Source organism: Telopea speciosissima, chromosome 11 (genome assembly GCF_018873765.1).
Source record: "Telopea speciosissima isolate NSW1024214 ecotype Mountain lineage chromosome 11, Tspe_v1, whole genome shotgun sequence".
NCBI lineage: Eukaryota > Viridiplantae > Streptophyta > Magnoliopsida > Proteales > Proteaceae > Telopea > Telopea speciosissima.
This window is the reverse complement of record NC_057926.1, coordinates 56,826,700-56,852,266: the sequence shown is the minus strand read 5'-3', so window position 1 is coordinate 56,852,266 and position 25,567 is coordinate 56,826,700. Positions and strand designations below refer to the sequence as shown.

The following is a 25,567-nucleotide window of genomic DNA, read 5'->3' as shown; positions in this document are numbered from 1 at the left end:
TCTCCTGTTGTTCTCTAAATCTGGGTAATTGAGATTCTGCCCTATGGGTTAGTTTCCTAAATCTGTCCTAACAGGTTAGTGGAACGCATCAAGGACCCTTTTTTATCATCTATTCACCAAAAAAAGTCAACAACTAGAATGGTGAAAATACAGGAGGGAAAGTCAGATACATGGGCAGCTCATATGATGAAGGCAGGGCATGGAATTTGATTTGTGATTTGTGGCCAGTAGAGTGGGTCCTGTATCTTTCCAATGGCTGGATTTACCATATTAGCCTTCCATATGGCTTAAATTGAACTGCCCATGCTAAGAAGCTTATCAAGATGATCATTATAGGGGAAAAGAATAGTTCCCCTTTCTGATAGCAAATTATAAGAGGCCTAGTCTGGTTTGTAGGCATATTTATCGCCTTGGGCGGCTAGGCGGGTGCTTTGCCGCCTTGTTGGTGTCGCTTTGATTTTGGACCCTCTCCAACTCCATGGTCACCTTGCCACCTTGATAACTATGTTTGTGGGATGGATCTCCCTTCCTAGTTCTTTTGTGTTTTACTTTAGCTGGTTGCCCCCTAGGTTACATTCTTGCCATTTGTTTTTAACGGGAGGTCCAATTGTTCCTTTCTATCATAGTTGTCAGTCTATCTGACAAGGCCAAGTTTGATGCGCAAGGTGACTGGTTGCCTTGATTGTCAAGGTGCCTAGAGGCCCTAGACAGCTAGACTAGGACCAAGGGAAAGAGGGGAGAAAGGGGAAAAAGGGAAAGAAGTAGTAGTGTAGAAGAAGAAGAAAAGGGAAATAAGAAGTAAGCCAGTAACTGGGGGAAGATAAAGAAGAGGACATATCTGGAATTGGTATAAATATGGGAGAATATGGAGCTTGCTATGGCACTCTTTGCGCCATCCAAATTATGGATTAGAGTATTGGCATTGATGATTCTATTGGCCACAATGGAATGTTCAAAGCCTCAAATAGCATATTTGGTGATAGAAAAGTAGTAGCATCAACATGCAAAACTTATCCTATATCCTAATTATTTGGGGTCACAGTTGTCAAGGTGTCGCCTAGGTAAGTGGCCTCGTGACCAGGTGTTTTATGATACTGCATCACAGCAACCCTGGTAATGGCTAATGGCTGCTCTTGGAAAAGAAAAGTTGAAAAGAGGAGGCAAAGGAGGAGAACTGTTAGGTACCTGGTCTTGGTCATCGTGATTTCTGCACGATTCAAGGATGGAGCTCCCTTTGCCCTCCCTTTTGTCTCCAACTGACTTGAGCCTTATTTTGGCTCTTTACTTTTAAATATACTAAATTAATGCAAAGAATTTATTTACATTTATACCTTTATTAAATTTCACTGTTTTACTCAACTTTAATACCCTGCGGTGGACTAGGTAATGTATTTTGTAACCCCAGAACGTCATGGGTTGCTTGCTGCCATGAAAACTATGTCTAGGGTTACTAAATTTGATCTTGTTTCATTGGTTCAGTCCATCTAGGGCAGATCTTCGGTTATGTTCACTTAATGGTACCAATATTTTAGTGTGTGTCTTGGAAGGAGAGGAAACAATTAAGTTTTTGTAAGATGAGTGTTGCTTAGTTGAAATTCCTTGATATTTTGGGAAATTTCCATCAAGTAGTGATATTGATACAGCTAAACTCATTTTACTTATGTTTGGATGCCTTAAATTTGTGATTCTACTTGAGTTCAGGGTATGGATGGTTTTACGATTGATATTGACAAGAGTCAATCTCTTCAAGGGTTTTTGCTGGATAGGGGCTTTCTTGTTGGTGGGGATTACACTGTGAAGACTTTAATGATTTGGAAAGATTTATCTTTGGCCAAGCATTAGTAGTTCGTGATTCATTCTTGAGTGTTTTTGTATGTTTTTCACATTTTTCTGCCTCTTTCTTTTCTCTCCTTTTAGATGAGAAGACAATTCTCTGTTCTAATTTTGAGGTAAATGCTCCTGTGGACACTTCATTTAGCCTGTCTGGTTGCCAGGGAAGTTGGGGAAAGTAAAAGTACTTTCCCACAGAGTTATTTCTTCACATTTGGTTGACTAGAAGTTTGCTTCATATTATAGATATATTTTCCGAAAGAAAATTATTTTCCATTGTTTTGAATGTTGAACTTTTGATCCGATTGGGTGAAAATCATTCTCTCAAAACATTGTAATAGCTAGTTCACTTGCAGTTTCTTGTTTACTTCTACTGTTAACCAAAAGAAGCAGAAAAATTATAATTTTCTTTAACTTATATTTTTCCAACTTTGTTGCAATTTCTAACTTTCTAGGCAACTAGAAAGAGCCTTAGTAATGAACTTTCTGTAGGTGCCTAGAAAAGGAAGTACCTTTTTAAGTGATATATTGTATAGAATCCTTGTAACTGGATTACATCTCTTTCCATCGATGCTTTCTCGTCTTACTAATAAGGAGGGAAAGAAAAGGTATTCCCTAAATATCTGTAATTGGGTGTGTTAGTGTCACAACTTGGGCCATTCTGGGTTGGTCTATGAATGAATCTGAATAGAGATGAGCACAACGCCTGTTCCAATGTTCAAATTTAAGCTTGAATTTTTCATGGGCCAGCCCAAGTTGCACCAGTCTGTTCTCCACTCAATTTTAGTATTTATCTGGATAATAGCTGAATTTAAAGATTGTTTCTTTTTGTGGGCCTGACTGAGGTGAAAGTTAAAAGTTCTCATTCTTGATTAGAAAAAATCAAATTTCATCTGTATACTGTCTTTTGGTCTTTGATAGTGGTAGGTGGCTCTTTTTGATGAGCACTTGTGGCTCTGTTACTCGCAGTTATTGCCGAAAAGAAAACATCCCATAATATTTTACCTTCTAATGCCTATTAGAAATTTATCTATCAGCTCTGCATTACCTCGTGCTAGTGGATGTTTGTTTGGCTCCTGATTCGTTACATGGGGTTTTATCTTGTGCTTTCTTTTACTTTTTGCCTTGATCTTAAAGATATTGTTAGTATTAGAAAGAAGGTATGCTTGGAACAAACAAAGAGACAATCATTAGACAGAAGCATATGGACCTGACACGAAGGGGACTTGGGTCTTTGGTCATCAAAGACTATAATAAGCATGTCTAAGTAGTTTCCATGGTGGTTAAAATGGAAGGAAATAATTATTAATGGTGGTCATTATATCTAGTAGGCAAATCTCTATGACTTTGATTGTTGGGTACTTGGATTATTTGGCCTGTGGTGACTGGATGTCTTCTAGACATACTACATCCTTCCTGTATTCCAGACACATACTTCATGGAACCCACTCTTCTTTTCCTGGTATAGATCACTTGGTAAATTATTAATGATGGGTTCTGGCTTGACCTTTCAATAGGAACTAGAGGGCCAGATATGAATCATCTGTAGCAATGGATTGATTTAACATGTTATCAGAAATTTCTAACGTTAGCTTTCGTTGACCAAGTACCAGTGGTTTATTTGAAGCTAATAATTCTTTACATCCTTGCAGCTTGAATAGTTTATATCACCTGTTCATACTTTTAAGCACCTGGGATCTTGAATGGGTGCCATGGCCACTTGCCTGCCGTCTCTAGGTCGTGTGAAGCTTGCTGATTTGATAGCCTCTGAAGGACTTCCTTCTGATTCCTACAAAATATCTGTATCAACTTTGTCACAGTCACTAGCTCAGTATTCTGCTGCCATTATTCAGCTACCTGGGGGTGATGGTGCTCTCTTAAGATCTGGGCTGGAATCAGCTCGCCTCTACTTCCACCAGAGAACGTCATATCCAGCTGCTGATATAGTTCATGCCAATGACTCTCGTGAATGGTGCAAGACCTCTGGGTATTATGCGGACCCTCAACTATGGCAAGAAATATATGATTACAGGCCGGGCCTGACTCCTACGGAGCTTAACAACACTATGGAATTTCCTCCTGCTGGTTTGCCTGATATATATGCAGTACTTGGAAAAACAGCTAGAGGTATCTTGGATGCCATCAGCTTCTCCTTAAACTTGCGTAGCTCTCCATTTACGGAAATACTTGATAATGTCCCCCTTAGAAATCGGGAAATGTCTTCTTCAGTCCTGTCTGTTTGCTGTCACTCAAGACCATCGTTTCAAGGAGCTCAACATCATACTCTGACAACCCAAGAGGATGGCCAATTGGTTATGTTTCCTGACCATGAGCATCAAGTTGATAAGAGCTTGTTAACTATAGTTAAGTCAGAAAGAGCAGGTTTACACATCAGGGACTTTAATGGACGTTGGATACTTGTGGATGGGGATCTTGGACCCCATGAAGCAGTTGTCTACCCTGGGCTGGCTTTGTACCAGGCAACTGCTGGTTATGTCAGCCCTGCTCTGCACCGGACAGAGGTCGGTAATTTACAAAGTAACATGTATGGACGATGTTCCCTGACTTTCAAGCTCATGCCTAAATCCATGACAAGTCTCAGCTGTTCTGAAATGAGAGCAGCTGGCCACGGGGTTGAAGCTCAGTTTCAGCTTCCTATACCAGTTGATGACTTCATGCAGAGGTCCCACCCAACAGATCAACTCTTTACCAGGCAAAGTTTCTCAAGTTATAATTTTCCACCAACTCAAGATGGTAGGTCAGCATCCTTGTAATTTTATGCATTTACACACTATATTTTGTTTCAAACTTTATATTTTTTGGTAAACTTTTGTTTCTAACTTTGAAATGATGCATACTATCTCCCTTTGTGTTAATAATACCCAATTATTTAGACTTAATTGATGGTGTGATCTGAATCGTCTAGTCCCAGTTGATTTTTGCTGAAGTTTTACTTGACACCCTGTCACTTCCTAACTATGCTTTTAATAAACATAACCTTTAAATTGTTTGACAATTGGATACTAGTTTGCTGCCCAAGTTTGAAGGTGTCATATTGGAGCTTTCTCCCAGGGTCGAGGACTTTTCCAGCCAATTTGGATGATAAAATTTTGTCATCAGTTAATTGCTAATTTGATAGGAACTAGCTAAAGTCCTCTGTGATGCACAGGAAGCTTAGAGAACAAACTGTTATGGAATGCAACAACCACATAGCCTTATCCCAACTAAATGGGGTAGGCCACATGGATCTTCACTCTCCAATCAGTTCTATTTGATGACATACCTGGTACAAGGCCTAAGCTATGCATGTCTTTCCTCACCACTTCTCCAATGGTTAATTAAGGGCCTGCCCTTGGCTCTTTTAGTACCTTTTATCTGAATCAGATCACTCCTTCGAACTGGAGCGTCCCAAGGCCTTCGTTGAACATGGCCGTGCCACCTCAAACGACTCTCACGTAGTTTATCATGAATCGGAGCTACTCCCAACTCAACTCTAATATGATCATTTCTTATTTTATCTTTCCTAGTCTTGCCACACATCCATCTCAACATCCGCATCTCAGCTACACTTAGTTTATCTATATGCAGACAGCTTCTTTACTGCCACTGCACCGTACATCATGATAAAGGAAAATTTGAAAGGAAAAAAGAAGAAAATCAGGGCAAATATATAAATTAGATAATTAATTATAAGCTGTTGCTATTAAATTTTGTCACATACACAGACATAAAAGAAATAAGATTATAAGATAATGGTATTTTATGTTCCAGTTTTCAGTTATGACAGTGAACAAAGAACTAATTTCAACTATTACATTGTTGAATAATGAACCTGAACTGAATTTTTGAGTCGTATATATTTTATGTGCATTCTTATTATTTTCTAAAATTGTAGAAAATGAAACTACATTATAGAAGAAAAGTGAAGAGGAAAAATCAAATGTAACTCTTAAAAAAAAATATTTAATATTTAGTGATAATGAACTAAGATCCTAAAACTAATTAACCACAACAAGATCTTAAGAACAGTAAATGATATTAAAGTACCATGATTCAAGTAGAAGTATTGTTTACCAAAAAAAAAGTAGAAGTATTAAAATAAGATGAGAATGAAAATAGAAGAAGAAGAAGAAGATATGGATGGGAAGGGGAATAGGGATCGATTAGAAAGTAAAAATGAAACGGGAAAAAAAAAAGAAGTTGAGAGACTGATCAAAGAGAAATTAAGGAAGTTGAGAGGCATTAATCAAGATGGAAGAAAGGTGGTGGCCAATTGATATATATATATATATATAGACAGAGAGACAGTTGAGATAGAGAGAGAGAGATGAAATTCCATTTTGAGTTCTCTGTCTATCCAATAGTTGGGTTGACCTTATCAGCCTTCAATGTGGCTCAAAGAAGGCTGCTGGACAAAAAAGGCATTTCTCATCCACTGGATAAGGAGTGCTAAAATATTAAAACCAAAAGACATCTGGATTGGGCACGAGAAGCCTTAAGAGCGACCCAACTCCCATATCTGTTATTTATGCAATGAAACTATATATCCTTGTTCGACTTATTGATTGTACCTCATTATGATGACTAAACAAGGCATTCCCTAAATTGACCACCAAAGAGGACTTTGGAACATAGTCCGAAATCTCACGAGATCTCGCCGAGATTCTCGGTTTTTTGGAAAGCCGAGTCGAGATGCCATCCAAAACATAGAAGTGCAGTATCTCGGCGATATCTCGGGTCGAAAAGTGTGTCTCGGGTATGGGGCTGGGACCCAAATGACTTCATTTAAGTCATTACAGATGTGTTTTTGGGGCCTTAGCTCGACAGAGACTCTTTTGCTTCTCTTCTTCTCTCCAACTCTCTTCTTCTCTCAATTCTTCTCTTCCCTTCATTTTTTGGTTGGATTCAAACATTTGGAAGCTGAATTTGGTGCCAAAGTGATGATTGCAGCTCAATTTTGGAGGATTGCGCAATTTTGTGTAGGTTTTTAAAAGGTAAACCCATTTTCCCTAAACCTAATTTTTTGAAAAAAAATTGATGAAATCTTGGTAGATGGGTGTGATTTTGAGTTATGTTATACAAGTTAGGCCGATCTATCACTTGATGGAGGACAATTTTTTTTTGGGTTATTAAATTATTTATTATAATTTCTGAAAAAAAAAAATGATTTTTTTCAAAAATTGATTAAAAAAAATAGGATAAATACTTATTGTTTGGATGTGATCTTGATGAATGTTAGACTAGTTTGCATGCTCTACAGCCTCATGGAGTCATTTTTTTTTTTCACCCATTAAAAAAAATATTTTATTTTTCAGATTTAATAATAATATTATTAAAATAGTTAAAAAATAGATAAAATTAAGGAAAAATACCTGTTTTTGTTGAAAAATTATGCACAACATTTGTACATAATGTCCAACTTCAAATGATGTCAAATACATCATTATGTTATAATATTTTATATTTGAAGGTATAATTATTTTTAATAAAAATTGTAAATATTATTTTTAATTAATAAATAAATACTAGGGTTAGGGAATAAATAAGAGATAGGTATTTGATTGATCTAGTAGCTTCATATTATGTTTAATAGTTATGAATACAATACTTTATGTGTTTAATACCTTACTTTAAGTCTGTAATAGTAACTAATACATGTTTTTTTATGTAACAGTGTAAAAAATGGGGGATATAACATGGCTACATGGAGTTCCGATGTCTGAGGACAAAAAGAAGTCAAAGTGTAACTACTGTGGAAAGATTTTAAATTTTGGAGGAGCACCTAGGTTAAAGGAACATTTGTCTGGTCTGGGCAAGGATGTTGCCAAATGCCGAAATGTTCCGAGCCAAGTGAAATTGGCAATGGCACAAAACTTGAGAGGAGTACGAACAAAGAAAGTTGAGAGGGAAAGACAACAAATAGCTTTCGATGAGGCAGTTCTAGAGAGGCCTGGTGTAGACATCATTGGAGGAGTAGGAGATACTGAATATAGGCCTACACCTGGTGAGTTCGAATCAGAGGTTGAATGGAGGATTTGTCAGCAGACTTTGGCAGAGAGTAGGCAAAGTTTTTATTTTGAGAATATAAGGGCATATGAGCAAGCAAGAGGAGCTGGTGGATCTGGCTCAGCTGCACCAGTGCAAGAAGATGAGAAGAGGAGAAGCACTGGCACGAGATATCCCACGGCCCCAAGCCCGACCACGAGCACGTTCCCCAGATACCATTTTTGAGCAGGATCCATTTACCTTTAGGCAACAAGATGCCTTCCAGCCAACCATCCCGCAAGTGTTTGGTGGTAAACAAGAGGAAGCACGGAAAGCCTTCAGCAAGTTCATGCTATACAATGGCATTCCAGCTAATGTAGCACAAGGAACATATTATAATGCATTCCTTGACGCTACAGGGAGGGCTGGCGCAGGATGGAAGGGGCTTACACCATATGAGTTGTATAATGTATATTTGCCTCAAGAGGTAGAGGAGCTGAAAGAGTACATAGAGGGTCTGAAGCCAAGGTGGGACACATATGGGGTTACTCTTATGGCTAATGGTTGGACTGGACCTACTAGACGGTCCATCATAAATTTCATGGTGAGTTGTAATGGGAAGACTGTCTTCTTGAAGTCTGTTGATGCAGCGAAGCATGTCAAGGATGCATCATACTTGTATAAGCTACTGAAGCAAGTGGTGGAGGAAGATATAGGAGCAAAGAACGTTATCCAAATTGTGACGGATAACGATTCTAATTTTAAAAAGGCTGGAGAGAAATTGATGAACAAGAAGAGTAAGAGGTTCTGCCTCTTTTGGATTCCATGTGCAGCCCATTCTATTGATTTAATGCTGAAGGACATGGGGAAAAAAGCTTTGGTGGCTGATGTGGTCAATAGGGCAAGGCAAGTGACCACCTTTGTGTATAACCATGGTTATGCTTTAGCCATGATGAAGGACAAATGCAAGGGGGATTTAGTGAGGCCTGGTGTCACTTGATTTGCCACCAATTACATTGCATTGAAGAGCATTCAGTCGTAGGTGGTAGGTCTGAGGTCAATGTTTGCAAGTGAGCAATGGTTTAATTGGCCAGGTTCTAGGACACAAGAAGGGAAGGCAGCACAAGAGACCATTGCAAGTGATGGATTTTGGAAGGACTTGTATAAAGTTGTTACCATATTAGAGCCAGTGATGGCAGTATTAAGGATGGTTGACACGGAGAAGAAGCCTACCTTGCCTCACATATATGCTGCCCTGCAGAAGAGGAAGGAAATGGTCCGAGCTACAATACCCCGAAGTGCTCGCTCATACATTAACATCATTGATGAGCGATGGGAGAAGCACTTGAGTCATCCCTTGCATAAAGCTGGTGAGTTCAACACTTTGACATACTTTACACTTTATATGGGTTTTTACATTTACATATTCAAAACTCAAAAGTATTAAGCCATTAACAACTTATATTTGTGGTTTCCCCTTTACTAGCATACTATTTGAATCCAAAGTACCAGTACTCGCATAATCTTAGGCTGGACACGGATTTGTTACTAGCAGTTGAAGCTGTTATTGAGAAGTTGGAGGTCAATCCCAAGACACCATTTGACTGCAATGATGAGGTGAGACTATGGGACTTTGGTACATTGGTAGTCAATAAAGGAATGTAATTACTAAATAACAAATACTAATGCCTCTAAAACTGTTTGAAATTTAAACTGAAAATATATCAAAGCCTTCAGAGAGGCCTCAGCAAGTTTCAGTCGAAAAGCTGCAGTGGAGGGTAGACAAAAGTCAGACCCTGGTAGGTGGCAATGTGGCATGACTTTACATTTATGAATTATAATTTTATCCCTTTACAATGCACATATTCTTAATATTCTATGTTTATAATGCAGCTGACTGGTGGGTGCTTTATGGTACAAGTTCACCCAACCTGAGGAAGGTAGCAATCAAAGTGCTCTCACAAACCTGTTCATCCTCTGGGTGCGAGCGCAATTGGAGTCCATTCGCATTGATACACTCAAAGAGGCGGAACAGATTGGGTAGTCAACGACTGGAGCAGCTGGTGTATGTGCATTATAATATGAGACTAAGGATGAGGCACATACGTGAAGAATTTGAGAAGAATGACAAAGATCCCATCGAGCTAGCCAACATATTCCAGGAGGACTCTGATGATGATGAGGATCCCCTATTCCAGTGGGTGAGGGATCGTGGTGCACCAGAGTTGGGTGAGCCTGGAGGTAGGCCCGACTCCACCATTGCGTCCGTAACCGGTACAGATGTTGACGACTATATGTCGCAAGAGGGGCGTGCACATTCTCAGTCACCGAGACCTTTTGAAGCTGCAATAGGAACTCCTCCTGATGGTGATGGTGATGGTGATGACCCTCTTGGTGGTAGTGGTGGTCGTGGTGGTGGTGGTTGTGGTGTTACTGGTGGTGGTATGCCTGCTGGTGGTTATTATGATGATCGTCATGAGGGGATGCATGAGCAATACCAGTATGAAGTGGGAATACAGGAGGACCCTGTGCGTTTCACAGGTGAGTCTCAGTTTACACATGCCACACAAGATCAAGACCATGGTGGCCACAACAAAACTTACAAGAGAAGGACGGGTCGCAAACACAACCAACCTCAGTATGATGACACGAGTATGAACACCATGCTAGCAAGTTTTGGAAGCATGAGTATGGATACTGATAGTCAGCATCAGCCGTGGCAATCATCTCAACCTCATTATGCCTATGATTATGGCCAGTAGAGCACCGGTTCTGAATATAGTTCCTACGGTCAGTTTGGGGCTTTTGGGCATTCAACACATGCGTATGACTATCAAAGCAGTGAGGCTGGCTCTGGCATTGGGTCCAGCATTGAGTCCACATTCCCAGTCCCATACATTTCACAATATGACAGTAGCACAAGCAGTGGATATCAACCTTCACAGCAACGGTCTAAAGCCACTGTGGAACAGCTATACCCTAGGATAGGGGTCTTGGCATATGTGGATGAGAACTCTTATATGAATGCTGTGGAGAACTATATGCAGCAGTGGAGCAACAATGTGTCATGGGAAGACTATGTGGGACAAATGGGGAATGAATATGTCATTCAATCTCATTTTATGTGATGATAGTTGTAACTTGTACCTTGTAACATTGTTATTTGTTATTAATGTATATACTATGTTATTTTAATACGTCGTTACCTACCAACTAAGGGTCCGATGTAAAAGTCATCTTTGGACTTTGTTTTTGCAAAATCTAATAATGCCATTGTGTTTAAATGGCCTAAAATAGGCTTTATACCAATTTTCAGACCCAACAGAGGTCTAAAACCCACCGAGATAGGCTTCCGAGTCTAACAAAAAAAAAATGCACAAACTCGCCGAGATCTCGGCCCAACTCGGTTTTTTCATGGGCCGAGATGGCTCCGAGACCCGAGTTTTCGAACCTTGCTTTGGAATAGCACTGCTATCTCTCTTAGTGATATGTATGAAGACATGTTATTTAGTCAAATTTTGTGCCTTCAATGCCAATTTTTTTGTTATTCTTATTGTTATTGGAGGGGGGGGGGGTGAAGACATGCTCCGGGGGGGAATTTATTTCATTTGCATGCCTGATGAAAAAAATTACTGAATCCTGTGGACATTGAAATCTAAATTTTGCTGTTCCTTCAGTTGGAACATCTTTCATTGGATCATTGTTTCTTTTATTTTTTATGAGTAGCTCTTAGGAGTCTTTTAACAACAGGTTCTTGGATTTAATGAAATGCTGGTACAGGATCTTTTAAGCCCTTGTTAAAGAGGAAGAAGAATAACACAAGGTGCAAACCATTGCCACCTTCAAAGAGGTTGCGGCTTGAGGCACAGAGAGTCCTCAAAGAGCGAGTACAGGACATTGCAGACAAGAAGGGCATAAAATTGAGGTTCTGCAATTTAAAGGAATGTGAGGGTCACATACAATCTCTGGACAGCCCCTGTGGAAGTATACGGATGAAGATCGGGTGGCCACCAGGGGTGCCCTTTGTTCATCCCCATGATCTACCCAACAAGGCAAAGCTTGGTTTCCTTGAAGCATACGAACCTGGGTGGACAGCCTCGCAAGATATGGAGTTAAGTCTAATTGAACCTGGACAGGCCATGCAACCCTCAGCTAACTGTAACTATCTTGTGCAAGTTTCTCTAACCAAATAGCATGCATTTGTGCATTATAAACTTCTGTCCTATGCATGTTCCCACCCTCTCACACACACATACTCACACACACACCATGTGGATTTATATCCCAGTATGCATGGTTATTGTGTTGGTGGTGGACACAGATATAGGCCTCAGTTACTGAGATCAACTGAGTTTCCTATTTTCTTTTTAAGATAGGATGGTAAGATTAGCCCCCGTGATTGTTGAATTATGGTCTGACAATGATCTGGCCATCTGTTTGACTCTCAAAAAAGTTGCGGGATGGGTGTCCATCATTGACAACAAAGTCCTGCCCTTTCAAATGATAGATTATATACTTGTTATTTGACCCAAGTTTGATTCTTAATGGACATGCTTTTGAAGATATAGCTGTTCTCGTGGTTGAAAGGTGCACCACACGGTCCACACCTTTATTGACCAATTTACGTAGTTTGGGGAATCAACACAACCTGATTGTTGATTGAACAACACTTACATTCTTCCAGCATTATTTTCTTTTGGCTACTAATGAATGCATTTACTGTCGGTGTTACAGGAATCAATCTCCGTAACTTTCGATGTTTGGTCACCCTCGATCATCTTTTAGCTTCACAAACTTTGCCAGATGCTTCATTTCTTCGTCTTGAAGGCTCAAATGTACACTGATCCCTTGGTGCAAAGCCCTACATGGAACCTTAAAATTGGATTATCTGCAACCGAGTATTGGGCCATTTGTACATGATTGAACATAGGTAGTTTGCTGGGAACACTTGCTGGCATTCTTTCGTAGCCGTAATATGTGATTCAGTATATTTCCTCTTCCTCTTCTGCATCATACCAGCTGGGTACAATTATTGCAAGGTCACTGGTTGAGATAAAAAAAAAGGTATGGTTTGAAGTTTGTGTTACCTTTGTATATCTTGTACAATAAGTGTTGCACCCTGAGAAAGAATGTTTCTGGATTCCAGCTTCAAAAAGAGAAAATATAAAGAAATATGAAGGTTCATGTAAGGTCTGATTGGTTGAGAGTTGTACAGTCTGAATTGTGTTTCCACCTCATCATGACATCCAATGCAGGCTCGATGAAAAATGTTGCTCCTCTAGAAGGCTAAGAAATCACAGTTGACACACAGAACTAAACAAAGTTGTACAAATATTTATTCCTAAGATTGAATTATTGAGCAAATCACCAATATGTACAATGGGTAGTAATGCCTTGCCTTTTCTTTACCGTCAAGTTTGGAAAATAGCTTTTTATTGTGAGGATTAGCAACGGTTATGACAGTGCCATAGTGCCATGTGAGTGTTATTAAGAGGGTCGGCAGATGCATTACTTCTTGATGGAGCATTTTAGGCCGATTAGCTCTGTAATGTTATAAATTTATTTTAAACTGTTAGACCTCTTTTTGACCGTTTCATTACTCCTCTTCAAGGGGTTTTTGCCTAGGGGAGGCAAATCTTTGATAACGGTGCATTCTTGTAATATGATTGGATTGTATAAATAATAATAAAATAATAGACCTTATATTATAATAGTACAAAATATTATAATTCCCATTAAAATACTATAAAAATGATTGAAACAAAATATAATAAATTAATATAACTTGTACTCTCAAAGCCATTGTCCATGATAGAAATTATGATTAAGCCATTGTTCATTTATATCAATAAAATAATACAATATCATCATTAAAATAATGGGTAAAGTACACGTATCCCCCTATAATGCATCCAATATTTTTTGTACCTCTTTAAGCGACTGAATATTTTACGTATCACCCTTATTTTTCATCCCAAATACTAGATATTTTGATCATTTTACCTTTTGCTCCATTTTCTTAAATCTGAAAAGATTTAATTACCTTCGCTTATTTGTTACCTTAAATTAATTGAAAATGATCATTTTATCTTTTGTTTTATTTTTATAAATAAAAAGACTTAATTGTCCCCATTTATGTATTATCTTAACCTAATTTGAAAAGATTATCACCCCTAAATATTTATTCTTAAAAATCCCAAAATACCCTAATCTTCCCCAAATTATCATCTTCTTTTACATACCCACCACCGCCACCGTCACCACCACCCACCATTGGCTTTGGGTTCTAAGACAAATGCGAGGAAAAGGGCTATCATTGTTGCGGATAATAAATCGAGTATCGAAATGGTCGGTGAAGATGGAGTATCGGAAGCGAGCGGCGGGGATGAGAAGTTTTCTGGTGGGAAGGATCTCACCCAAGATGCTCTCTGAGAAGTATCGGAAGCCTCCTCCAGAACTCTTCTATTTCTGGTCATTTCCACGACCTCAACCAGGAGATCTCCCCGCTTCTCGACATATTCCCGTTGAAAGAGCTCGAGCTATCTCTAGACATCAGAGAGCATATTGAGCTTATGCAGAGCCAGTTTAGCAAAGCCAAGTTATTTATTGACCAACGTGATGAGATGCTGAGGCTTCAGCTCTTCTCCTTCCTTGAAGAGTTTGAGCGGGGACATATTCTTGATCAGGAAGCGTTGCGTACTCTTTTCATCGACAGATTGGGGATTCGAGATGCAAAAACTTGTAGAGCTGAGATTGAATTCTTGGAAGAGCAGATTTATAATCTTGAGGGGAATGTTGAACCGACTGTCTCAGTACTCAATGGGTTTGTTGCCCTTACAAGGTATTACAGATTTTTGCTTTTTGGCTTTGAGGATGAAGAAATGGGAACTGGTAACCATAAGAAACAGAACAAGGGTCTTATTTCTTTGGATAATGGTGAATCTAGTGTTCCAATTCCAAAGGATTTTATTTGCCCAATATCTTTGGACTTGATGCGAGACCCGGTAAAAATCTCAAGGGGGCAGACCTATGATCGACTTTCCATAGCCCATTGGATGGAAGAAGGGCATTGCAGCTGTCCAAAGACAGGACCGATCCTTACTCACACTCGTCTTGTGCCAAATCGAGCTCTCCCAAAGCTAATCTCCCAGTGGTGCTCTGCTCATGGGATACATTTTGATCCATCAGATAGTCCAGATACGACAATGAAAACCATTGCAGTGGCTGCAGCTGCCAAAGCTGCAATCAAAGCTAACACAGCAACAGCTGAGCTTCTAATTCAACAGTTATCAAATGGGTCAGAGGTGGTAAAAACAGTCGCTGTTCGCGAGCTGCGGTTGCTGGCTAAAACTGGAAGAGAGAATGGCTGAGATCCTTCCGACCAGAAAACTTCTCATCCCCACCGCTGGCTTCGGATACTCCATCTTCACCGACCACTTCGATACTCGATTTCTTCTCCGCAACAATGATAGCCCTTTTCCTCGCATTTGTCTTAGAACCCAAAGCCAATGGTGGTGGTGGTGGGTATGTAAAAGAAGATGATGATTTGGGGGAGATGAGGGCATTTTGGGGTTTTTAGGTACAAATATTTAAGGGTAAAATAGTCTTTTCAATTTAGGTTAGGGTAATATATAAATGAGGGTAATTAGGTCTTTTTATTTATAAAAATAAAACAAAGGATAAAATGGTCATTTTTACTTAATTTAGGACAACAAATAAGTGAGGGTAATTAAGTCTTTTCAGATTTAAGAAAATGGAGCAAAGGGTAAAATGGTCAAAATTTTGGCATCTAACGGGGGTATTTAATGGATTGGACCTATTTGGCATTTGGGGTGTAAAGCAGGGGTGGTACGTGGAATATTGAGCTGCTTAGGGGGATACGAGGAATATTGGGTGCATTATAGGGGGTACGTGTACTTTACCCTTAAAATAATAATAAATAATAGTAATGCACATTTACTATGATGCAAATATTATTAAAATATTCAAGAAGCTTCAAAATTAGCATAAAATAATCTTGACATGCATGCGGGGTGTTACATCCTTGCCCTGTCGGTTGTCGACTGTGAGGACAATTGGTTTCGGAGGAGGGGGGGGAATCAAACCTCAAGGTCTCATTGACAAGGAATAGCCACCTAGATTAGGGTCTAGAAATCTTACCAAAACTAAAATAAAATAATTTCATCTCAATTGATCCAATCCAAAGGTTGGGTCAGTGTCAGGTTGTAGTCTGGGGAAGGTGTTAGGTGTGAGACCCACCTCATAAAATTTGTCCTAATTTAAATTTTTTATTGCAATAATAGGTCCTACGGGTGCGGTTTTGAGTGCCATGATCGTCTCCGCGTTGTGGGCATTGCCTGCCATTGAGACAAACCCACAACCTATTACACCTTATGCCGAGGAACCATCGAACAAGGCCTTGATGGAATCCGAGGAACCCTGCGGCTCGTCGCATACATGGTTCGCGTGCGAGACATGTTTGGCGGACCACTTGCAACAATTATCAGTGTCGGATGCCAAACATTAGGTAATAACATCTGTTTTAAAATTAAAATAAATTAATTATTCTATGCTTGTTTCGGTCAGCCTCGAATCAAATACCACCATGATGGGCCATGCCGGCTCGATGCCTTGCCGTATCTCGTGGGTCCAATGCGATCAAACCTTGTAAATCCCGTGTCGTATCGGTACGACCCCGGCGTATCGATAACTTGTGTATTAATAAACTTATATCGGAATCGATTTCCACTAAGCTTTGAATCACTTTAAAAATCATGGAGAAACCCATCTATTTCTACCCTTTTACAAACAGGCCCTTGGGGGCTAAACATATATTCTTATTCTTAGCTTTGAGAACTCTTTTCTCAAAGCTAAGAGGTAGAAAACGTTGGGCTACTCTTGAAATGTTCATATGCTGTGATTTTGGTTTGGAAATCCCCCTTGATGTTCTTGCATGTTGAATCTTCTGCTTTCAAATCCTTTCTAACTCATCATTGTAATTAGTGCAATCCATGTCTAGATTTTCTTATTTTAGCTTAGGTGTTGCTGCTATGGATTTCTTAAGCTTAACTCAGCAAAATCACCTTTAAATCCTTCCCTTTTTAGTTGAGATTGGGTAATGTATGAATGATCCATTGATCATACATACAAACAATGAATATTGACTTTAATGGGTGTTCTTTCCTCCTCCCTAGACCTCTTGGCCAGCTGAATCAAGCTTGGTGGTCAAAACCCAACCAAATAAATTGATGTTTTTAACTCTGTTTTCTGGGCTGGCTCTTCAAAGCAGGCTGACCAGCCCTTCTGGAGCTAGAAGCTCCGGCCACCTCTGAATGACTTTTTGGGTTCTTTAATGGCATGGGATGATGCACCAGCCTCTTAGGAAGAGTCTTAACAATTTTATAACTCTGTATTTAGGGGATTGAACCTGCATTGAACTCTTTCTCTTTGATTTTGGACTCTTGTTTGGGTAGCTTGATCAAGACAACCAAGGTGAGTGGGATTTTTGGTGATTACTGTGATTTATGTCTAATTTATTATATATATGAACAACAGTTTCAGAATTGATTTACATGATTGAGTGTTCATTTTATTGTTCATTTATTGTTAGCTAATGATGTATGTTTAGGATTATGTATTGTTTAAATTGAACATGTTGTGATGTATTAAACTCTTGTTTGGAATTACTATGATATAAGCTGCTTTCAGTAATGGTGTGTGGATATGCAAAACTGGTTGTGAATGTTGTTTGGAATTAATATGCATTACCACTTGTGTGACCCTGTGTTCTTGAGTGGACGTGTATATGGAACACGGTGTACTCTTGAACACAGCATGTCATCATCTAAAAAACATGGTTAGGATGGGAACCCCGAACTACAACCCTTACTAGCAGGGGTTCAGGTGCTGGGTAGTCGGGTTACTAACACCTGAAGCAAAGGGATTTAACCCAGGGTCAGGGGTACTTGACTATCAGGGTCTGCCCGAAGGTTTGAGGCCAACGTACCAAGCGTGGAGGCGGGCTCCCTACTTGTATGGGCTGAGGGGGTGCGGCGGTAATAAAAGAAATGACCCAAAGTACCTCTCGAGTCGATACCGTAGTTCAAACCAATGACTTAGTCTGTTTGTTAGGTGGATTAATTGAAATGGAATTGATCATGCATCATATTGTGCGATTGATAATTTCATTTAAAAATATGTGATCATGCATCATTTGTTTGTTGTGTGTTTTTTCCCTCATTGGGCTCAGTGTGAGCTTACACTCGTGGAAACCCTTTTTGTTTTTTTAGATGGGTGTGCAGGTGACGGACGACCTGATAATGAGTTCGTGGATGATGCCTTTGAGGATTTCACAGACCCAGAGCCGGAGGAGCATGACGGGTCCTGCGTCTGTGATTTATGTGCATTCTCTTAGGTGGGTCTGATGGAATAAGCCGTACATATTTATAATCTTTTTGATGTGTGTATAACACTAATGTAGATAGTCTTTTTGGAAAAGTCTGTAATTATGGGTTTCCTTTTGGGGTATAATCTTGTACATACTTTACAGGTTTACCATGTTGGTCCCTTGTTGGACATTATGTAAATACCTTATGTTTATGCGTATCTATCCACTGTTAGTACTCTTTATTTTTATGTTTGATAACTGTGCTGCACAGAGTTCCTGGCTAGATTGGGTGCGAGACCGCATCGCTTCATGCTACGCTTGGGCTGTCCAAGGCGGGGTGTGACAACTTGGTATCAGAGCACACATGCTCCACTTTTATCGGCATACGTTATACCAAGGAAATGGTATTTTGGTTCATTAGGACGATTGTGAACCTGTATTTATAAATAAAAAAAAAAAACTCTAAACTAAAAGCTATCATAGGTAATAGAGACAAGGTAGATACTTGTTTGATGCTTGTAAGAACTACTATGACAAGAATAAATTTTAGAAATGAATAGCTTGTAATAAGAGAACTACATTGATACTTAACCGATAAGTATTTCCAAATACAAAATTCAGCTTAGAGTTGCTGGACATAGTTTTAAAAGTTTAGTACAAAACATAGAAAAGTAGGAACTCCACTCCGCCATCTGCCTCTCTATGGTTGTCACCCGGGTGTGGAGACCTCGGTTCTCCTCCAAACACTGCTTCGTCATCCCCTCAATGGTGTCTAAACGACCTGCAAGCCAATCCCACCTCTGACTCTTATCAGTAGGAAGTCCTGATGAAGGTCCGCCCGCGTGAAAACTAACCTTCTGATTGGCCTCGGCCTGTCCCTCACCCCCTCTTCCCTTCCTCCTTCTACACTTTTTGGAGTTTCCACTAGGGATATGTAAGTCATATCCATTTTCATCTTTGAGAGTGTAGCCTTCAGTTTTAAAGTCTCACACAAAAGCAAAAGTAAAAGGTGAACAGCGTCCATCAACTGTCTTTCAATCTGTATCATATCCTGACGAAGAATCCACTGGAGTAAAGAGCAGATATTGGTCCACCTCGTGCTCAGCATTTGCCATCATGATGTGATGTATCACGGAGTGTCGCAAGACAGAGTGATTTACATCCCAAGTAGTATAAGTGGTGTTGATGAGAACAGCTGGCATGGTGGCGGGGTCCACATGATTTTCTTGCCACATGGTTCTCATGAATGCTATCCATCTTTCTCGAGATTCGGCATCATCATCTCTATGATCAAAAATATTGGTAGTACTGGTACTCATAATAAAGACGGTGGGGTCATAAGTAATGAGATGGTGGTTCAGGATTGGGGGTTCAACCAGAGCAGGGTGAATGCGAGCAACGGGGCGGTGAAAGAGGATGGTGACATAGAATTGATCTCTGGGTAGGTCTGACAGAAGACTGATCCAGTGGGGGATTGGGGCAAAGAGTTGGAAAAATCTGGCAAAATGAGAAGGAACTGCAGGGCGAATGGACCGGTGGGATTGAGATCTGGAAGGTAACCGATATGTGGTGGTAGTTTGCCTGAGATAATGAAGAAGGGCATGTGTAGAGAAACACATAGCAATTTTATGGACAACAAGAAGGTGCCAGATAAATACCATGTATTCCTTACTGAAATTGTAGAAATAAGTCATGGTAAAAAGGGTGAGGTAAGGGTAGTCAGGGTAACAGGCTTGCCAATCATAGAGAAGTCCGTTCTGAGAACCAAGGACTGCTAACATGTGTTTGATAAGTCTGGGTGCTGTAGTTGATCATGGCTCTTCCTGAAATATCTGAGTAGATTTCAGAGGGAAGAGTGGGGAGAAGGGAGGTAAGGTCATTAGGTGCCGGAGGTTGGGAAGGACCTGGGTCATGGGGTGGCTGAGAAGGGCCAGGGTCTGTGGGCCAGAGAGGCATGCAAAGAATTGGTATAGAAGAGTGGATAGGTGTCTTGGTTCTGGACAGGAATTTTGCCAACACATTTTCTCTGCCTTTGATATGTTTGACCCGGAATGACCATTGAGAAAACCATCGAGCCCAACGGAGTTGTGGTCTGGGAGAACTTTCTGCTTGAATTGTAACATCCATGGGAAGGATGACATATCCATTTCCACTTGAAAAGTATGGCCAATGAGATAAAATTGGAATTTTTCAATGCCACGCTGAACTACCAATATTTCCTTAAAGGTGGAATGATAATGTTGTTCTGAGGGCTTGAATTGGGCACTTCTATAACCACAAACTTTTCTTTCGCCATTAATTTCTTCAAGAAGCACAGCTGCCCATTGTTGGTCACTTGCATCAGTCTAGAGGATGCGTAGACCATTGGTTGGGATATGAAGAGAGGGAAGTTGATCTGCTATCTTTTTAAGAGCCTGAACTGCCTTAGTGTGGACTGCGGACCATGGGGGAGGATTCTTCTTGAGGAGCTTGTACAGAGGTCCAGTATAAGAAGTTTGATGGGGAATAAATTCTGCTATGTAATTCACAATGCCTAAAAACTGTTGAGGTTGAGGTACAGTCAGAGGGCCATCTATGCATAGTTACACCAAGGAAATCAATAGTATCGGTGCCAATTTCCATCTTCTTTGGGGAGAGCATTATTCCATGTTGGACTGTGAGATCATAAAACTGAGAGAGAAGCTTGTGATGTTCTTCTGTTGTCTTGGAGAATAATGAGATATCATCAATATAAATGAGAGCCTGCTTCTGAATGGGAGAATAGATCTTCATCATAGCTTTCTGGAATAAAGAAGGGGACACTTTGAGACCAAATGGCATGACATTCCAATGGAAGTGAGAACCAGGGATGCAGAATCTTATCTTGGATCTGTCATCAGGATGAATACCAAGCTGCCAAAATCCTGCTTTGAGATCAAATTTGCTGAAAATAGTGGCTTCTAGGAGCTGTAACATCAAAGCTGGGCGAGTTGGTAATGGGAACTTATCATCTGCCAGGAAAGCATTAAGGGGTTGATAATTGATCACAAGCCGTAGTTTACCACGAGTCTGCTCTGCTCGTTTATTGACATAAAATGCTTCACATTCCCATGGAGATGATGTAGGTTCAATCAATCTTTGGGCTTGCAAGAGAGTAACTTCCTCTTGAGCAAGAGCTAGATGAGTAGGATTCATTCCAGAATGGCTGGCTTTAGTGGGATTGGCATCTTCATTTTTCTTGAATGGGAGCCTGATAAAAAATTGAGGATCTTGCCATAAAGGATGGTCACATTTGGTAAGGAACTCAGTGTGGGAATCTGCACAACATTTAGAAATCAATAGCTGTTTGATATCTGCTAGAGGGGTGAAGGAAAAAAGGTTGGGGGTTGTGGTCCATGGAAGAAATTGTTTCTTGTAGGTAAGGCCTTAGGAACTCCATTGGAGATTATGAAACTTGGTGAGGAGATCAAAGCCAATGAGGACATCACGACCTGGGAGAGAGGAACCTAAGACTCTATGTGTTATACCCGCACCCCGGGAGTATAATTAATTATTAATTCTTCCCCGTGACATGTAGTTATCACTGCCACATATGCTGGTGAGTTGTTCTCACTGGTGGTCAAACCCAGCTATAAAATTATTGACCATAGTACGAGTTTGCCTGTGGAAACTAGTCGGGACCATGGAGGTTGTCCCTTGACCTGTCAGGGGTAAGTAGTTGACCAAATTTTATTGTGTGCTTACTGCCCTCTCAAAGCCCTCGAAGTGTGGTCCAAAGGCCACGACCTCTTATGGTGGGAACCACCTTCCTACTCGCATCGGATGCAAGGTTCTTGGCTGCCTCCGACCACTGCATCCAATGTCTGCGACAAGGACTCTTGTGGGTGAGACCCTATGGCTAAGGTGCTATGGGTGTCTGCCATGTTTGACCCTACCCAAATAGACCCTAGGTTACACTTATGAAGCCTTATCCAAACAGGCCATTAAAAGTGATTTTCTATATGAGAGAGAGGGGTAAGACTATTCCTTAGTCTTTCTTTTTCTTTTCTTTCCTAACCTAATCGTGAAAAGGAGGAGACCTTTGAAGAGAGGAGGCGGCAAGGAGGAGAAGAAGGAGAAGGAAGGGAAGAAGAAGAAGGAAACGGCTGCTGGGTTTGGAGCTTTAAAGAGGGCACATCGTGTGTACCTCAAACTAGGTAAGCCAAGTGCCCTTTTCCCCCATTTTTCTCTCTTCCCCCTTGCTCGTTTGAGCTTGGGTGGTTCGTTGGTTGCAGCCCCAAGATGGGGATTTCTTTTTGAAACCCAAAGGGTTAGCTCGAGTCATGTGTAGTTTCCCCTTGTAGGATGCTTTCCTATTTTCATTACAATCCTATAAAGACCTCTATTTTGACCTCTTCTTTGAATCTATTTGATTCTAAAGCTTCAACCACCAAAGAAAACCCCAAATCTGGATTTTGAGCTTTTGATCCTTTAAACCCCCTTAAATCTTTGAATGTTGGGTGTTTCTAAGACCCAAATAGACTCCAAGACACCCCTCCCTTGTCCCTTGAGGCTTAGAGAACCAAATGGGACAACCCTGGGCTTTTAAAGACCTTGAAATCACACTTGGGTTGCATCGGAGGCAAGACTGCGTGAGTCCGATGTTTGCCTCCGATGTGTCCTGAGCCTGCGAGGGAAGGTCGGAGGCAAGGTCGGGAGGCAAGCTGCTTGAGTCCGATGTTGCCTCCGATGCAGATTTTAAGGCTTATAACTTATGTAAGCGGTGGGGTTTCTCTATGAGGCCTCCCCTACACTCTCTCACACTCTTATTCACTTCCATAGGCGCCAACATATGTGCAATGGGGTGATTTTGAGTGGGAATCATTGCGCTTATACAAATTCCATTTGAAGTAATTGGTGAGTGGGTTTGGGTGACTGTTTGAGCTTGTTTACTATTGCTTATTCATGCATTTATGAATTATATTGTGACATTATCATTCAAGCATGATTGCATATTTGCATTTATTCTTATTCGATGATGATGATTTGGATGATATGGATTTGTGTTGGGTTACGGTGCTTGGAAATCGCGCACGGAACCCCGTGCGATGGAATTGTATATTGCATCTCATTCTTGTCTGTATCGCCCGTGTTGTCTTTGGTACCGGGTGTTAGATGGAATGGGGCGTTGACACACCCGGATGTACCTCTCAACACGATAGGATTCATGTAGTATATCACGTGGTTAGGCTCGGCTCCCTATGCTACGACCCTTACCAACGGGGGTTTAGGTGTTGGGTAGCGAGGCACTGCTTTGCTGTGGAGAGTTAGAGAGGCCGAGGCCGGGGGTAGTAATGGTTATCGGGTCTGCCTGCGGGTGGTGATGACTACGACCGGCGCTGGGCTCCATAGTAATAATTGAGGTTGCATTGTGGTGAGAATGGAAGGATCCACAATGTCTTTCCGAGTTATTGCAGTAGCATATACCCATTGACTTAGCATTGTGTGTTAGGTGGTAAATGAATTAATAATAGCATGCACCATGGACTATTTGTGATTGTGTGAGTGTGCATCCCCTTTTCTCTCTCACTAGCTCGGTGGAGCTAACCCCCGTGTACACTATTCTTTTTAGTTTTGGATGCGGATCTTGTGGAGCTAGAGACAGGTGACTAAGGATCATGGCGATGGTTGCCCATGATGATTGTGCCTACGGGCTATCTTTGTTACTTGGGATCGTTCCGTTTTATTATTTTTGAGCATTGTGTTTTGTACAAACTTTTATGTTTTACCTTTTTGGTAGCTACTTGATGGTCATAGGAATTTTGTAACTATGTTACTTATTATCATTAGCCAATGAACATCTTATAGTTATTTCTTTTACGCTTCCGCAAACTCTGACCTATCTCGGAATGTAATATTCCTTTGTCTTTCGCACTCTAATATTATTGTATTGTAATATTGGTTTATGGTAATGAGTTGGCCCTTTGCATCGAGATCTGGCGGTGAGGTGGGATGACGCGTGTCATCTCAATCATACCCTGATATTGTATTCTATCCCTTGTCGGGATAGGGGTGTGACAACATGGTATCAGAGCAATGATGCTCTGCACCAACCACAGTCTTGCGGACTCTTGATTTACTCTCCACAATTAGGTTCTAAATTAAAAATCTTCAAGAACATAAATGATTGTGTGCAGACATAGGAGAAGACTGATTGTGGTGAAACAAGGACTTAGAAGATAATAGATAACATGGAACTTAGGACTTGAACCATAGGTACATTAAGCTACAACTATGTAATTGCTTGGTTGAGTCTTAAGTAGGTCATAGATGGGCAACTATATGTTAAAATTCATAAATAATAATGAATCAATTATAATCACCCACAATTATCAACAATAAATTAAACAAGAGAGAATTAATCAAATACATCGAGATACATATAAGATTAATTACAAATATCCAATTGTTCTAAATCTTCTTGGGAGGCAATCATATTCTTCCTATTTCAACATTCATGATTTCATCTATTCCAACAAAAACATATGATTCCATCCTGCTCAATCAAGAGATACCAATCTAAACACCATAATTGTTCGGTTCTCTGTTTGGACATAAGCGTGCCTTTCCCAACTCGAGATGCAAGACCCCATTTGTTTCAATTGAAACATTTGATTACTGGTTATCTCAGATTAAATATACAAGTCTACCATTTCTAAAAGTTCCCGAGTTGTTCATCCTAAGACAAGAACTAGAAGAAGCGATCAGGGATAACTTCAATTTGTTGAGAGAAAGTTGGGATAGTCATTTGCACCACCACCACCATCGTGACCAAGAAAGGTGTTGATGTCATCTACCCCTCTCTCGATACCCTCTAGGCGCTGAGTCTGATCGAAGAGTTGCTTCGTGACCTCATCGAAGCATCCACCACTCGCAGGTTCGATCGCTTTGATGGTCGTCGAGAATGTCAATACCTCCCACGATGAAGGTATAGGGATTCCTTCTAGGTGAACAGTGGGTCTTCTCTTCCCCAATGGAGACATTGATAATGCCGGCCAAGCGTGCTGCAGTGAAGGCTATAGGAACCCCCTTTACATACTCTTTGATAGTTTTGTGTACCGGGTTCCGGTGTTCGAATTTGCATAGAAATGTCGGATGAGTTTTGGGTAATATGGTTCGGGAGGTTGAGAATGTCGATCCACCCCAATGCCTCGAATCTCTGTTCCACATTGTATGCTTTGAGATCATCCAACACTACATTCCGCCCCTTCCATTATATTTTTGAAGCGGAAGTAGTCTTGATAAAGCTCTTGGTCCTCCATCTTTTGAAACCATAGTGGATCTAGGACAGTTGGTGCAACTTGTTCCACGCATGCACGCCGTGTTCTTGGAGCCATTGATTGTTTT

General features: G+C 40.5%; 2 protein-coding genes across 3 annotated transcripts; both read left to right on the top strand.

The window, feature by feature from the left end:
- The first annotated feature begins 3,482 nt into the window (after nucleotides 1-3,482).
- On the top strand, nucleotides 3,483-13,009 carry LOC122646476. Of its 2 annotated transcripts, none has more exons than XM_043840041.1 (3): nucleotides 3,483-4,584; nucleotides 11,596-11,926; nucleotides 12,550-13,009. In XM_043840041.1, exons 1-3 carry the CDS (start codon nucleotides 3,534-3,536, stop codon nucleotides 12,563-12,565), a joined length of 1,398 nt encoding a protein of 465 aa, XP_043695976.1. In that variant the 5' UTR covers nucleotides 3,483-3,533; the 3' UTR covers nucleotides 12,566-13,009. The 2 variants fall into 2 exon arrangements, with proteins under 2 accessions (XP_043695976.1, XP_043695975.1); XM_043840040.1 differs by having other exon boundaries at nucleotides 11,596-11,973.
- Nucleotides 13,010-14,160: 1,151 nt separating this feature from the next.
- On the top strand, nucleotides 14,161-15,185 carry LOC122645428 (U-box domain-containing protein 17-like). Its single transcript, XM_043838732.1, has 2 exons — nucleotides 14,161-14,207; nucleotides 14,252-15,185. Exons 1-2 carry the CDS (start codon nucleotides 14,161-14,163, stop codon nucleotides 15,183-15,185), a joined length of 981 nt encoding a protein of 326 aa, XP_043694667.1.
- Nucleotides 15,186-25,567: the final 10,382 nt, after the last annotated feature.

Excerpts from the sequence above, each read along its gene's own strand:
- LOC122646476 (XM_043840040.1), top strand. The coding sequence starts at position 3,534 with ATGGGTGCCATGGCCACTTGCCTGCCGTCTCTAGGTCGTGTGAAGCTT. Across the intron at positions 4,585-11,595 it reads TTTTCCACCAACTCAAGATG|GATCTTTTAAGCCCTTGTTA; the intron begins GTAGGTCAGCAT and ends ATGCTGGTACAG.
- LOC122645428 (XM_043838732.1), top strand. The coding sequence starts at position 14,161 with ATGGTCGGTGAAGATGGAGTATCGGAAGCGAGCGGCGGGGATGAGAA. Across the intron at positions 14,208-14,251 it reads GCGAGCGGCGGGGATGAGAA|TATCGGAAGCCTCCTCCAGA; the intron begins GTTTTCTGGTGG and ends CTCTCTGAGAAG.